The 16,033-nt window shown below is 34.3% G+C and overlaps 2 protein-coding genes across 2 annotated transcripts; both read right to left on the reverse strand.

The window, feature by feature from the left end:
* Positions 1-721: 721 nt before the first annotated feature.
* LOC114182739 (glutamate decarboxylase 5-like) lies at positions 722-3,166 on the reverse strand. The gene is made up of 6 exons (XM_028069673.1): positions 2,911-3,166; positions 2,616-2,820; positions 2,229-2,429; positions 1,637-2,105; positions 1,492-1,544; positions 722-1,388 (listed from the first exon to the last, which is right to left on the reverse strand). The coding sequence occupies exons 1-6, from the start codon at positions 3,003-3,005 to the stop codon at positions 912-914; spliced, it is 1,500 nt and encodes a 499-aa protein (XP_027925474.1). The 5' UTR covers positions 3,006-3,166; the 3' UTR covers positions 722-911.
* Positions 3,167-8,301: 5,135 nt separating this feature from the next.
* LOC114182353 (glutamate decarboxylase-like) lies at positions 8,302-11,548 on the reverse strand. Its single transcript, XM_028069218.1, has 6 exons — positions 11,334-11,548; positions 10,986-11,190; positions 10,439-10,639; positions 9,849-10,317; positions 9,468-9,520; positions 8,302-9,050 (listed from the first exon to the last, which is right to left on the reverse strand). Exons 1-6 carry the CDS (start codon positions 11,426-11,428, stop codon positions 8,571-8,573), a joined length of 1,503 nt encoding a protein of 500 aa, XP_027925019.1. The 5' UTR covers positions 11,429-11,548; the 3' UTR covers positions 8,302-8,570.
* Positions 11,549-16,033: the final 4,485 nt, after the last annotated feature.

The following is a 16,033-nucleotide window of genomic DNA, read 5'->3' on the forward strand; positions in this document are numbered from 1 at the left end:
ACTCAATCTAAATTTTTAAATAATAAATTTATATTGTTTATAATATTTATCTTCATTCAATTTGAGATTTTGGAGCTATCTTAGATCTCTGAATATGAACATGTGTTATTACCTCTATATCTAAATATTTTCTTTGAACTAATATTTTTCATGCAAATTCTATTTTTTATTGCCTACACCTCACTTGTTAAATCTTAATGTATGTTTGGAATTTCGTTGACCATGGTCAGTTTTGTTGAATGCAACAAAAACGTAAAAATAAAAACATTGTTACTTCGAAGGTACAGACTATTTTAAACATTTTAACATTCAATGAAACAAATATTTTTATAACAAACAAATAGGTTTAACTTTTAAGACTTTTTAACTTATGTTTCAAATCTCAAACGGGAATCCAAAAACACCCTTAATCAATGGAGTCATTCGATTATTTTTTAAATAGGTTATTTTGTCTGATGATTATCATGCGAAGAAAAATTATGTTTTGACTCTCATTTTTTTATTTATATTTTTTGTTTTTTGAGATGACTTAATATGGGTTGTTAATTCTTTTAAAAGAATAAATATTAATATATTAATAAAGGACTCAAATTAAATCACGAAGTAAATAATGAGAGTTATCATTGTACGTGAAACTAGCCACATCTAACAAGAAATACAGTCTTGGAACAATGATAAGCACATTTGAGAGAGCAATTATTATTATGTTAAAAAGTGTATATAGACTTATAATAGTGGCATTTTATTATTAGAAAAGAGAAAGTTGTCTTAGGCAAGAACAACACAGACTATTAGAATATGTCATGCATTGACATTGCTTATTGTACATAGCCATTACACACTCAGAAACAACAAGAACATCGATAATAAATCACCACCTTAACTCACACCACATCAAAGTGGCCAAAAGTCTAGCATGCCCCAAGTTTCTTCCCCTCCACAAATCTCTTCCAGTAGACAGCAACTTCTCTCTGAGTCTCTTTTTCACTCTTCTTGACCTTCTCATTAGGCTCAGCGGGGATGGGTGTGACATGAGCAGCATTGGTTGTGTTGAGGCTAGGAAGTGTGTCTAAGAGCTTCACAACCCTGTCTATGTCTGCAGCAAGTCTCTCAGCCAAACCATGGTTGAAATCCTCCCTCACCACCACCCTCAGAATTGCAATCTTCTCTGCATCTGGTGGCATTGTGTAGGCTGGAACTATCCACCCATATTTTCTCAGCTCGTCTGATATCTCAAACACTGTGTGTTTGCTACTGTCTTTCAAGGAAAAGGCCAGCACTGGAACTCCTATGTCCTTGGAAATGATGTTGAACCTCCCTATTTTCTCAATTCCTTTCCTCAGAGTTCTCGCATTGGCCCAGCAATTTTCCATGATGTTTTTGTAACCCTTTTTTGTCAACAAGAATAACAAAAAGCATAAGACAAAATAGGATTCTTTTGCTTGAACTGCATAAAAAGATTCAGCACCAAGAGAATGATAACATGGTTACCTCAAAGCCAAGCCGAATAAATTGGTAATATTGAGCAATGATTTGACTGGATCCTGTTAAAAGAAACACACTCAAATGAGAAACACTACAGAAAAGAATATTACACTGAAACATTCAGCATTGAAAATCAAATAACTCACACTACCTTTGGAGAAATTCAATGTGAAAGTTGGCTGATCAGAACCAAGATAATTTATGTGAAAAATAAGTTCATCTGGCAAATCTTCCTTAGTCTTCCAGACAACCCAACCAACACCAGGGTACACAAGACCATACTTGTGGCCACTAACATTGATGCTTTTCACCAATGGCAAACGAAAATCCCACTCTAGATCAGGGTAGAGAAATGGGGCAATAAACCCCCCACTTGCAGCATCTACATGAATTTCGGTACCCCAACCTGTCTCCTTGTTCTTTTCTGTGAGAAGTTCATTGAGAAGTTTCACATCCTCAAACTCTCCGGTCATAGTTGACCCCAAAATGGCTGCAACACAGATAGTGTTCTCATCCACCAGTTCAACTGCTTTCACAGGGTCCATGACATAGTAATCCTCACTGAGTTTCACTTCCTTCAGCTCAACCTCAAAGTACCTTGCAAATTTTTCCCAACAAACCTGTGAAGAAAATTTCAAAGAACACACAGGATTACATATTTTTATGTGTGCCTGTTTCCCATGATATGATCATGCAGCTATCACAATTTAAAAGTTGTTTGAAAGTTCATAGCATCAACCCACCTGCACATTAGCCCCAGTAACTATGTTAGGCTTGTCATATGGTTTTCCTTCTGCTTTTCTCTTGGTCTGCCATTTTCTTTTGAAAGCCAAACCTGCTAACATTATTGCCTCTGATGATCCCACAGTTCCCACACCTACTGCAGTCTCTTGTTCACTTAGAGGAGCATGAAATAGATTTGCTATTATATTCACACACCGATTCTGCAGAATCCAACAAAACTTTTAGTGTACCAGTCATTGCAAAAGACTCCAAAAGCACTGATGTTGCAGTCCATTCAAGATTTTGGTTGCAGAACATATCTTAAAGAACAAAACTTTTAATGTACCATGAAGGCCAATGTGTTTTGATCACATGAAGGCACCAAATTACTAGGAAAAGTGACAGACCTGAAGCTCAGTGGTGACAGGGTACTCATCCATGTCAACATAGTTCTTGTTGAGTGAGGCCATGATGAGCTTTTCACACTCAGGCTCCATCCAAGTGGTGACAAACGAGGCCAAGTTGAGCCTCGGTAAGCCATCCAACATCAACTCATCGTTTATTAACTGATAAGCAGCATCCTTTGGTACAGAATTATCTGGCAGCTTGTACCTGCATTAAACATTTCCACCCCATCACAACAAAGAAACCTCGTCTAGTAGACACATACTAAATGCGAAGTTCCAAGAAAAAGACACATACCTGGGAATAGGTTGTCGCACATATCTGGAAGCAAACGTTGATGATAGACACTCATCTTGTTCATCTGGGTGTGTGGCAGCGGATGTGATAACCATTTTGATTCTGGTTTCTTCTTACACACTGAACTCTGAGAGATAGAATCTCCATTTATATTTGAAGCTGGGGATTTTCTCTTCTTTTTAGTTACTATTTACACGAGGATAAATTCCCTGCTGCTATCATGGTAAGATATTTTTCTTGCTTTAGTTGTACCTGTTCAACTTTGTGTGGTCCATGCACATCTACATATGTTTGTTTGCCACTTGAATACAGTACGATGATATTGCTGACCTTGTATTTTTCATCTAGCTTTAACTTAACCCTTTTTCTGTCTTTCTTATTACGTTATCTCATTTATTACATTTTCTACTTTTTCTTTTCTTGTTACCCTATCTCTTAGCAAGCATACACTATCACTATAAAAGTATCACTCTAACATATAATCTAATTTTCAACACGAAGCTGATCCTCTATCCTAATAGATTATTATTCACTTTGGCTTAAATTTCTATATCAAATTACATATATCTTGTGCATAAAATTGTATATTAATAAATGATTTGATAATCAGTGAATGACGAGTATAATGATATTCTCAATCAACATAAATTTTATTAGAATATATTTTAACAGATTGATATTATGTTAAAAAATAAATTTTAAGTTTCACTCAATTAAAAAAATTAACTTATTTTGTTTAAAACTTCTGACGCTTGAATGCAAATATAATATTTTAAATTATATAATTATATTTAATATTTCATGGTCAAAATACATGAGCCGTAGGTATACATGAGATATTTTAGGTTTTTTTTATTTGGGAGTTGATTTTAAGTCGAATTTGTAAAAAAGTTCCTTCTAATTTTTTTTTTGTGAAATAAGGTTAAGTCGTCACAAAAGACGATATTAAAGGTAAAGTCGTCCTTCATCCAACCGGTTTCTTATTTCTTTTTTTCTTAAAAAAATAAAGTCGTCATATAAATGTTTGGTTACTGTTCATGTGAACAGTGAAGTCATCATCATAAATGACGATTTCAATTTTAGGTTTTTTTTTTATTGGAACAATAAGTGGTAAAAATAAATTGGAATAAAAATAAAAATAAACATTAATATAGTATTAACAAAATTTTGTAAAAAATAAAAACTGTTAAAAAATTGAAAAATGAAAATTTTGAAAAAAAAATATAAATTTGCAACATTTAAAAACAACTTAAAAGTGAAGTCGTTATATAAGACGACGACTTCAGTTCACACTAATAGAAACTGTCCCCTACTTCGACAATTTTTTTTTTTTGAAAAAAATAAAAAGAGATCAACTGAGTGGATGACGACTTTACATTTAATATTATCATCCTTTTCATGATGACTTAACCCATTTTTACAATAAAATTTTCAAAGAATCCTATTTTATAAATGTATATTTTACAAATTTATGATCAAAATGACCCAGAAATAAAAAAAAAAAAGTCGATATTTTAAGTTCAGAAATATGGAGTTGAGTGAAAATACAGGAAAGTGAAGTTTGTGACTGATAATGTCGCTCATGATTAGTGTGAGTCATGGTGCATCATCTATTATGATAAAAACAAACGACATACAATTTACATGCGTTTATTGATTGGTGTTTTCTTGTTTCGATCCAGATATTTTTGAGTCGTGTGGATGAGAATAGTTCTTTTTCGCAGTAAGGTACTTTTCATCTATAAAAATGGTCCTTCTATTACAACTATTACAACCAAGTTTTTATAGCTTCCATAAATATTTTGATGTTATCTCTATGGAAGCAAGACTTATGTATATGGGTCAGTGTCGGTCCAATGGAACATTGTCCTTTATGACTTTATAACTTTATTATTGTTGATCACGTGCTTTTTGATCGAAACAATTGTGAATTCAGATTTTTTTTATTACATTTTTTTTATTATCTGTATTTTTTGTTTTTGAAATATATTAAAAAAATTAATATATTTTAAAATATTAAAGTTAGTGTTCATAGTTACATTTTGAAAGCATAATAGCAAAAGATATAAATTTTTTTAATGTACCTTGAGGAACTTTTTAGCCTAGAAGTATGTTGTTTAGTTTTTCTTTAACATTTACAAATTATAATTAAATAGTCACATAATTGTAATTTTTTATGTTAAAAAATATCTTATATTTACAATTAAATTTAGTTGATAAGTATTAAATTATTTATAAATTTAATACATCATTTATCTAATAAAACTCTTTTTGGGAAATACATGCATTCATAGTACCATTTTTTACGGTCTCATTTTAATCACATGTGTTTGGGAAATTGTTAAATTCATTATAATATTCATTACTAAAAATTCTTATATATAGACTTTTTCCTGCTATTTTTTTTTAAATCTTAATTGGCAGATAATTTTTTCGTGGGTAATTATTTCATACATAATTATAAAATTTATAAATATTTCCTACAAAATTTATTGCGATAAGTGTTTTAAACAAAATATTCTGCAAAAATATTGACAGCAATTTTTTTTTTCATAATAAAATTTGTAAGTATTTCTTGCAAAAAAAAAAAATCAAAACAAAATTGGTATGAAATATGAGTTTTTGTAGTAGTGATTCCTCATAGTAAACATTTATCATTTAAAGAATATAATATAAAAAAATCTTAAACCAATTTTTTAGTTTAATTTTTAATTAAAAAATGAGTTAGCAGTAGATTCTACTTTTGATTTGTCATATTAAAACTTGTATTACTAAAAAAACTCATATTTCCTATCAATTTTGTTTTGATTTTTTTTAGAAAATACTTATAAATTTTGTTATGAAAAAAAATTATAGAAAATTGCTATCATTTTTTTTACAAAATATTTTGTATAAAATATTTTTCATAATAAATTTTATAAAAAATACTTACAAATTTTATAATTTTATAAAAAATAATTATTCATAAAAAAAATTATCTATCAATTAAAATTCTTAGAAAAAATAAAAAAAAAATATTTTTTTAACAAATTTGTAAAAAAATTCTCCTCTAATATAAAAATTTTCAGTGAGATATTTATTCTTCGACGTATCCTAAATGCCCTTGTTTCGTAAAAAAACACAGTTGTATGGTATGAAACAGGTTTAAGGAGAATCTTTTGTGAAAGATAATGGTGTGCAATCAGATCACAAAGTTTCAATCAGAAAAAATATAGGATCAATAATCCCGAATTTATATGGTTATGAATTTAGAGAAATACTTGATAATTCTCAATAATTTAGGAAATAATTTAAAAAGCAAGAAAATAATTAAACCCTAATCTTAAAACATTTCAACCATATGAAAACTAGCGTAAAAAAGGTATATAAAGTTTGGTGTGAAAACGACATCAGAACTCTTTGTACCTCTGTTTCTTTCTTTCTCCACGTAAAGTTATTTTTAAGTATCCACTGCAGTGTTTACAAGTGGCAAGCTCAATGATTAACACTCAAAACCTACTTTCACTAAGCAAAACACTTCCGAAAAGATGTAGGGTAGAGATACATTTTTCAAAATTGATGGTCTTTCGAGTGAACCAAAGTAATTGAGATAGGGCTTCTCCCTCCACCTCCGAATACTTTTCCTAAAATTTATTTGAATTAATTAATAACATTTTTTTCCTCTCTTAACTAATTAATTTTCAATATTTTGTTATATGGATGTCAATATTCAATATTTTAATTCTTTTAAAGATTTTATTTGTTACGGATATCAATATTCAGCGTTATGTATTTTTTTTTTTCATCTAATATCAACATCTGATATTTAGTTTTGTTATATGAATGTCGTCGATACTTTATTTCTTTTGTTAATTTTTTTCATGTTACATATGTCAACACCTAGGATTGTATTTTTCTTTTTCATTTACGACGGTAAACATCCAATTCAAATACATATTAAAAGAATTCATACAGTTTTATATATATATATATATATATATATATATATATATATATGTATACATGTATTTTCTTCTTATTTAAATTTTTTCATTATTATTTTTTTTAACTGATTAATATTTTAATATATAATATAAGAATAAAATAAAATATTAATACATATTTATATAATATATTAAAACTAAATAATATTTTAAATAAATTAAATTTAAAAGAAAGAATATATATATATATATATATATATATATATATATATATATATATATATAATCTCAACATTCGTATATGAAAAAAAGACATAATACCAGATATCGATATTCGTAATATATCGATATTTGTAACAGTTAAAAACTTAAAAATAAAAAAAGTAAAATATTACGTTTGTAAAACAAATCAAGATATCGGATGTCGACATCTATTAAAAAATGGATCGGTTAGAGAGAAAAATAATATAATTACTTTTAATTAAGAGATAAAGTGAGAATCTTTTTTTGGAGAAGTGTTTGGAGGTCCAAGAAGAAGTCCTTAAGTTACGTAGAGTGGCAAATCACACTCGGTTTTGTCCGCTAGAAAATATTGGATTGGACTGACTTGCTATCCAAAAATGAGTCAAAATTACGATCTGTTTGATCACAGAATAGTTTGATAGGTTGACATGTTATTATTATTATTTTTATTTTTTAATTAATTTTTATTTATAAAATCTGTTTAGATATATAATTATAAATAAATATTCAAAACATATTTAATTAAATAAATATTTTTAAAATTTTTAATTGATCAATTAATATTCTTAATCAAATAAATTAAAATAAATGGACCGAACCAGTTAAGTTGACCGAACCAGGTGGGTTTGAAAATTCCAACATGTTCGGTCCTATTTTGGCGGGTTGTCCCGCGGTAAGATACGAGACCAATTTAGGATTCATAATATTTTTAATTTAAAATTTTTAAAAATCAAATTTATAGTTTTTTTCATATCTGATTAACTTTCTTAATTTTTAATTTAAAACTTAAAAAATATATAGTTTTTTTTATATCTAATTAACTTTCTCATTTTTTTCATAACATGAAACTTATATTTACATTTAGATACTCAATAACCTCTCATTCAAATGTAAGTTCCACAAAAACATTTCTGACTACGAATACTTATCTCTGTGTTGTCATCCATCTTAACAATATACTTGTTTGGCCCTTCATCAAAACAACTTCTGAAACAGGAACTCACCGTTACAACACTAACCATCACCATAAATGTCTTCACAGTTCTGATATTTCTCTTACTGTATTGTAACTATGAAAGATTCATCAGGTTCATAACTAAACACCATAATAAAAGTTAGCCACCTCTACAAGTGTCTGTTTCTAATAACTCTTTTTTATCTTACAAATTTTAATCCAAAATCTTATAGAGACTGTTCGTGCACTATTATGGTACAACAACTCTAATTTTAATCGGATAAAAGCACAAATATCATTCATAAAAAGTGTATATAAGTCTTGGTAAGAACAGATACAGAAAATCACCACCACCTCAAAAACCAGATAGAGAAAATTTTCTCAGACAAAAACAGCAATGACAATAAGAATCTGTCATGCATTGCCATTTCTTATTGCTACATAGCCATCACAATCACAAACACACATATGTACATAAATATGAAAGCACCACCACCATCACTCTCAACAGGGTTATCAAAAACCAAGATTTGGTAACCCTAGCATGCTCCAAGTTTCTTGCCATGCACAAGTTTCTTCCAGTACAAAACAATCTCTTTCTGAGTCTCTGTTGCACTCTTCTTTATCTTCTCACTAGTCTCATTGGTGATGGCTGTGACATGAGCAGTTTTGTTAGAGACAGTGCTTGGAAGTGAGGCCAAGAGCTTCATAACTTTTTCTATGTCAGAAACAAGTCTCTGAGCCAAGCCACAGCTGAAATCCTCCCTCACCACCACCCTGAGAACTGCAATGTGTTGTGCATCTGGTGGCATTGTGTAGGCTGGAACTATCCACCCAAATTTTCTCAGCTGGTCTGATATCTCAAACACTGAGTGTTGGCTACTGTCTTCTTTCAAAGAGAAGGCCAAAAGGGGCACCCCTATATCCTTGGAGATGATGTTAAACCTCCCTGTTCTCTCAATTCCCTCTTTCAGAACTCTTGTATTCTCCAAGCAATTTTCCATGATGTTTTTGTAACCCTTATGTTCACAAGGATAACCAAATGTAATGACAGAAAACAGAAAACAGATAATCCAAGAAGTTGCACTGAAGTACTAATTTAACATGAAGTGCATGATAATTCACATAATGAAGCAATTATAGGACATTGTTAATGTCATGTATTATCATGCAGTTGTTATTTCTGTAATTTTGTCTAGCAGTTTAATTGAGGAAACTTCTTGGTGATTTTTGAAACTCCTGTTCAAAGACATCTTCATTAGGACAAGAGAAAATGGAGAAACAACCAGGAAAACTGATACATCACTGCATGGATATAGAATATTGATGTTGATTTCTATATATACATAGAACCTCTTTTTTATGGTAAATTATGTCTTTGTATATGTCTTGGAACTTAAAGTAAAGATGCTGGACTAAGATTATAACATGTTCACCTCAAAGCCAAGCCGGATAAACTGGTAATATTGTGCAATAATTTGACTGGATCCTGTCAAAAGAAATACAAAGAAATGGGAGGGACAAAAGAAAAGAAAAGTATCATAAGATATTTAGATGATTGGAATAAGAACCAAATAACATTAATTGAGGTCCCAATGCTTATTATTACAAACATCTAATGATCAAAATACTTAAAGAATTGGATCAATGTACAGAACCAACATTAGCACTTTATCAAATTCAAAATTATCACATGCAACTTCATCAACAATTCCCTATATAGCATCATCTTTTTCAGACAGCAAGGGGTAATACTGAATCAGATACATAACATAACACTTAGCTGAATAAGGTAGTTGCTGCTCAATTCATTATACCTTTAGAGAAATTCAATGTGAAAGTTGGCTGATCAGAACCAAGATAATTTATGTGGAAAACAAGTTCATCTGGCAAATCATCCTTACTCCTCCAGACAACCCAACCAACACCAGGGTAGACAAGACCATACTTGTGGCCACTAACATTGATGCTTTTCACCAATGGCAAACGAAAATCCCATTCTAGATCAGGATAGAGAAATGGAGCAATAAACCCCCCACTGGCAGCATCTACATGAATTGGGGTATCCCAACCTGTCTCTTTGTTCTTTTCTGTGAGAAGTTCATTGAGAAGTTTCACATCCTCAAACTCTCCAGTCATAGTTGACCCCAAAATGGCTGCAACACAGATAGTGTTCTCATCCACCAGTTCAACTGCTTTCACAGGGTCCATCACATAGTATCCCTCACTGAGTTTCACTTCCTTCAGCTCTACCTCAAAGTACCTTGCAAATTTTTCCCAACAAACCTGTGAAGAAAATTTCAAAGAACACACAGGATTACATATTTATGTGTGCCTGTTTCCCATGATATGATCATGCAGCTATCACAATTTAAAAGTTGTTTGAAAGTTCTTAGCATCAACCTACCTGCACATTAGCCCCAGTAACTATGTTAGGCTTGTCATATGGTTTTCCTTCAGCTTTTCTCTTGGTCTGCCATTTCCTTTTAAAAGCCAAACCTGCTAACATTATTGCCTCTGATGACCCCACAGTTCCCACACCTACTGCAGTCTCATCTTCATTTATAGGAGCGTGGAATAGATTTGCTATTATATTTACACACCGGTTCTGCAGAATTTAACAAAATGAAACTAATCAGTCTTTAACTCTCACACTTCATCCCAAAAATAACCATGAAATGATACAGTATCTTCAAATTTATAGTGAACATCAGAAGCTCATAATATCCAATAAGTTGGCATCCGAGACACAAACTTTTCAGAAGAAAGGGCTATAAAAACAGTAGAATCTTATGTGGGGTACTCCTTTGTTTCTTAACATCCCTACACGTTCTTAGAAAAAATCCATTTTATCGAAAAGACAACTTGATCAGAGAATGATAATTTTAGGGAGCAAGGAAGAGTCATGATCGTGAAGATCCCAAAAACCTCAATATTGCAAGGAACACACAAACCTGGAGCTCAGTGGTGACAGGGTACTCATCCATGTCAACATAGTTCTTGTTAAGTGAAGCCATTATGAGCTTGTCACACTCAGGCTCCATCCATGTGGTCACAAATGAGGCCAAGTTGAGCCTTGGTGTGCCATCCAGCATCAACTCATCGTTTATTATCTGATAAGCAGCATCCTTTGGTATTGATTTCTCTGGCATCTTGAACCTGTTGAATTCATTTCCACCCCAAACCCATCAAAACAAAGAAACCTCAGAAATCAAAACCAAACCTTCCTATTTTCTTGTTCTCTATGTTTTCTCCCAACTAAACTAAGTGTGAAGTTCTAAGAAAAAGTAGGGAAGATATACCTGGGAATAGGTTCACGCACATATCTGGAAGCAAAGGTAGAAAATATACTCTGTGCTTGTTCATCTGGGTGTGTAGCAGTGGATGTGATCACCATTTTGGATGTTTTCTTCTGAGAAAATGCTCCTGTACAAAGTGTGAAATCAGAACTATAAAGAGATAGGATCACACCGCTTACAGTATAAAAGAGTGGAGTTTTCTCTCCTGTTTTAGTAACATTCAATAAATAAGGAAGAAAAGGCACTTTTAACAGTTCCATTTGAGTAAAATCTAGAAGGAGAAACTCCCTTCAATCATGGTAAAAAAAGTTTCTTGCTTTTAACATTACCCTATTTGCTATATGTCTGCCACTTTTCAACCATGTTGATGATATTCATTCTATATTTTCATGTAACTTTCACTACTTTTTTCACTCTTACCTCATTCATTCCATTTTCTACTTCTTTTCATTGCATGTTTTATTTATCTTTGAAATGCTGCTCAAAATATTTTGACTGTGAAATATAATATGCAGAACTTGCTGGTAGGTAACGAAACTGATTATATTATATTATATTCAAAAGATATCACACACTATTATGCAATGCATGTTGAATTCGGGATCAGAAATTGCACCTGTGAATTGAGGAAAGGACCCAGATGGGTGACAGGTGAACACATAGTTGTCACTTTTATGCATGATTTTGACCTTCAGGTTCATCTATTATTCTGACACATGTATGATGAGTTCTAAATTTAGAAAACAATTTTTTGGTAGTGGAGTAGATTTTCTTTTCTACAGAAGCAGTAATTAATAATTATTTTGTTCATAATGTGAGTCTTCAATCAATGAAAATTGAAAAAGATTTTGTTCTAAATACTGTTCAAGCAGAAGGATTAAAAACGAAAACATGAAAATTAAAATTAAAGTTACACGAATGAAGACAAGTTTTAGAAGATAAACTTTCTCTTATAAAATGAAAAAGAAGGTTAACAGTCAATTATATACGTAAACAATAATAATGTCAATAAAAAAATATTTAAAATATAATTAATTAGATAAAAAAATATTATCTTAATTATGTGTATAAAGTATAAGTATTGATATCCAAATTATATTTAAAAATTTTCTACATCAAATTATATTTAATTTTTTTTAATAAATATATTAACATATAAAATATTTTATTGCACCAATCACGTTAATTACAATTTTTTGCTTATTTTTCCTTTTTAATTCTCTTTCCTTTAATTTAAATAATTCATTTTTTTATTATTTTTCTTTTCTTCTTTCTTTCTAATCCAGTCCAAAGAAAATCCCCAATGCTGAGGTAGCAAGTTTCTTTCATGTATTTAGGATGTTCACATTTTTCCAAAACTTTAATTAAATCTACATCACATTAAGCAATTTATAATCAATATGTTTTTTAACTGATTTTTAGCCATTCCTTTCCAACTTTGTTATCTCTTTTGTGTAACGTCCCATTTAATTTAATACGTAAAATTAAAGGAAACGTCACGTGATAAAGGCATAATAACGCAGTCCAGGGTTCCTTAACATTACCCCTACGAAACTAGGCACACCACGATGCCGATAAAGGAAAGCTGAAATACGGGTACACGTAGAATGAAGTGTAGAAATACGGAAAGAAAATACATGGGCCGTGGCCCTGAATAAACACGAGGACACTCCAGCCCAGATGGCTAAGCTATTGGATCGCTGCTCCCTTGCTGACCACGAGGAACTCGCCCATCTGCTCCCATCAACCCGAGTTGATGATCATCGCAAGAAGAACAGCCACATACATCACAAACATACAACAAAACGGGTAAGCTAGAGCTAACAACATGCATCATGCAGTCAAACATATTTTCATCATCTCATATTCACACAGCAACCAAACATGTTATGACTCTTCATCCATTACACTACGACTCGACTCGACTCATCCGGATACGTATAACTTGGTCGGATTCAGCGGATGCTTGCACTTGTGTGGGTACCCCTGCTCGAACCTGAGCTGCTCGATCCTGAGCCATGTATTACCAGTGTTACAATAAATCAAATCTCTCCCACCACAAGGTTAGCCCTTAATGAGTTTCAGGCCTCCTGCTACTCCCACCACAAGAGTCAGTCCGCTCTAAGTGAGACTAACTGACTCCTCGGAGCGTCAGGATGCAACCTTACCTTGAATCCTTACCTAGTTATACAGATGGGGCACCACCATGAACACCCACTAACAGGGGCCATGGAATTACGTCCCGACCACTGAAGCGCAACCCCGGAGGTCTCACCTAGAGACCCCAAGGAATTATACGCTGACACGGACCAACGTTCATACATCAGCAATTTGCGAATATTAAATTATATTTTTCCAATTCCATCTCAACCTTTGAAGTTCAATCCTCATATCAATCCTCTCACAATCCCTACCTCTGATCATTACCACCCCGATGAGTCTGGGGCCTAGTTTCACATCAATATCATGTTCCTTTAATTTCAAACCACCCATTTTAATTCGCATGTTAAGCCTCATACCAACTCATTCTTCCACAATTCATGAATCATGCCAAACATATATTTCATACTCCATTATATACCCATACATCATCACACAATCATGCCCAATCAAAACAGATCACACGGGAAGCATTGAAAGTCCAAAACATAGCGCAGCCTCGCCCAGCATCTCGCCCAGGCTGAGGGGCCTCGCTCAGGCGAGATGTCTCGCTCAGGCGAGCCTCCCCTCGCCTAGGCGAGAGCACAAAAACAAGGGTGTGGCAATTACGGGATCTCGCTTAAGCGAGATCCCTCTCGCCTGGGCGAGTGGCCAGCTCGCTCAAAAGGTGAGCGAGTCGCCTGGGCGAGATTTCGTGCAGAGATCTCCCTGTTTCATCTCGCCTAGGCGAGATTGACTCGCTTGGGCGAGATCTACAGGTCTCGCCACTGTTCACCACTGTAACAGTCAAGTTTTCTGATCAAACAACGCATGCAAAGTATCTCCACACATCAAAACAACAGATCTAACCACGAAATCAACAAACGACGCATAAACAGTTCCAAAGGACTCGAAAACTAGAACCCTAACTTTCCGTACCTGAGATTCGAGCTAGCGAAACGTTCCGACACTCCCCCGACACCGAACACACGAGCACAGCAGCTCAAGGGGCGAATGGAACACTGAAAGGATAGAGAAACAGGAGCACAAATGGGTTATTTGGAAACTCTAACGGAAAGAAACGAGAAGGATCATGGAGACGAGGATGGCTAGCATAGTACTTACATGGGGTAGAGGATAGCTTCGAACGGCTCAACGACGGTGGGGGCGGAACCCTAGCAGAGGGTGTGGCGGCTGCGGCTCAAGGTAAGGGCAGGGTGTCCTTCTCTGAAGTGTAGGGTACCCTGGCTTAGGGCAGACCTAAGACTTATATACCCTGGGCCAACCCTTAGGCCCACTTAGGGGCAGCCCACTAATCTTTGTGGCTGGAAAAACACAACAAAAAAAAAAAAGAAAAACAGAAAATGGGCCTTACATTCTCCCCAACAAGAAAATTTTCGACCTCGAAAATAAGGACTTACCAGGTAAACAGATGTGGATGTGATTTTCTCATGTCCTCCTCTAACTCCCAAGTCGAGTCACCCGTCCTCCGATCCCAGATGACTTTGACAAGATTGACGGTCTTTCCACGACGTTCCTCCACCTTGCTATCCTCAAGAGCGATGGGTGGTACTTCCACTGTGAGATCTTCCCTGATCTGTATATCCTCAGCTTCCAACACGTGAGCCGGATCGAATACATACTTCCTCAGCTGTGACACATGAAACACTGGATGAAGGTTCGCCAACTGCGGGGGTAAGGCTATCTCATAAGCCACTGGTCCAATCCTCCTTGTGATCTGATACGGGCCAAGGAATTTGGGTGAAAGCTTCCTTGAGCGGAGAGCCCTTCCCACGCCCGTGGTTCGGGTCACCCTCAAGAACACATGATCTCCTGCTGCAAACTCCAACGGCCTCCTCCTGCGATCCGCATAAGCCTTCTGCCTGCTCTGCGAAGCCAACATCCTATCTCTCACCATCCTCACCTTCTCGGTGGTCTGTGCTAACAACTCCGGCCCAACCAACACTGCCTCTCCATCCTGATACCAACAGAGAGGAGTCCTACACCTCCTGCCATAAAGAGCCTCGTATGGCGCCATGCCAATGCTCGCATGAAAACTGTTGTTGTAGGTGAACTCTATCAAAGGCAACACTTCATCCCAAGCTCCCAGATGATCCAATATGCAAGTCCTCAACAAATCCTCTAACGACTGGATCGTCCTCTCAGACTGGCCATCTGTCTGAGGGTGATATGCTGAACTCATGGTGAGCTTGCTACCCATAGCACTCTGCAGCGTCTGCCAAAACCGGGATGTGAACCGTGGGTCTCTGTCGGAAACTATGCTCGAAGGTACTCCATGCAACCTCACAATCTCTTTGACGTACAGCTGGGCCAACTTGGCCATAGACATTCTCAAGTTCATCGCCAGAAAGTGTGCACTTTTGGTCAACCGATCCACTATCACCCAGATAGTGTCATGTCCTCTAAAAGTCCGTGGAAGATGAGTCACGAAATCCATGGAGATGCTGTCCCATTTCCACACTGGTACCTCTAACGACTGTAGAACGCCACCGGGTCGCTGATGCTCCACCTTCGCCTTCTGACACGTTAAACAAGCTGATACA

The sequence above is a fragment of the Vigna unguiculata genome, chromosome 4 (genome assembly GCF_004118075.2).
Source record: "Vigna unguiculata cultivar IT97K-499-35 chromosome 4, ASM411807v1, whole genome shotgun sequence".
NCBI classification, from domain to species: domain Eukaryota; kingdom Viridiplantae; phylum Streptophyta; class Magnoliopsida; order Fabales; family Fabaceae; genus Vigna; species Vigna unguiculata.

Bases quoted from the DNA above. Each gene is read 5' to 3' on its own strand.
- LOC114182739 (XM_028069673.1), bottom strand. From the start codon at position 3,005: ATGGTTATCACATCCGCTGCCACACACCCAGATGAACAAGATGAGTGT. The intron at 2,106-2,228 runs GTGGGTTGATGC...TTTTCTTCACAG, and splicing joins TTACTGGGGCTAATGTGCAG to GTTTGTTGGGAAAAATTTGC. The intron at 1,545-1,636 runs GTAGTGTGAGTT...TTCTTTTAACAG, and splicing joins CACATTGAATTTCTCCAAAG to GATCCAGTCAAATCATTGCT.
- LOC114182353 (XM_028069218.1), bottom strand. From the start codon at position 11,428: ATGGTGATCACATCCACTGCTACACACCCAGATGAACAAGCACAGAGT. The intron at 10,318-10,438 runs GTAGGTTGATGC...TTTTCTTCACAG, and splicing joins TTACTGGGGCTAATGTGCAG to GTTTGTTGGGAAAAATTTGC. The intron at 9,521-9,848 runs GTATAATGAATT...TTCTTTTGACAG, and splicing joins CACATTGAATTTCTCTAAAG to GATCCAGTCAAATTATTGCA.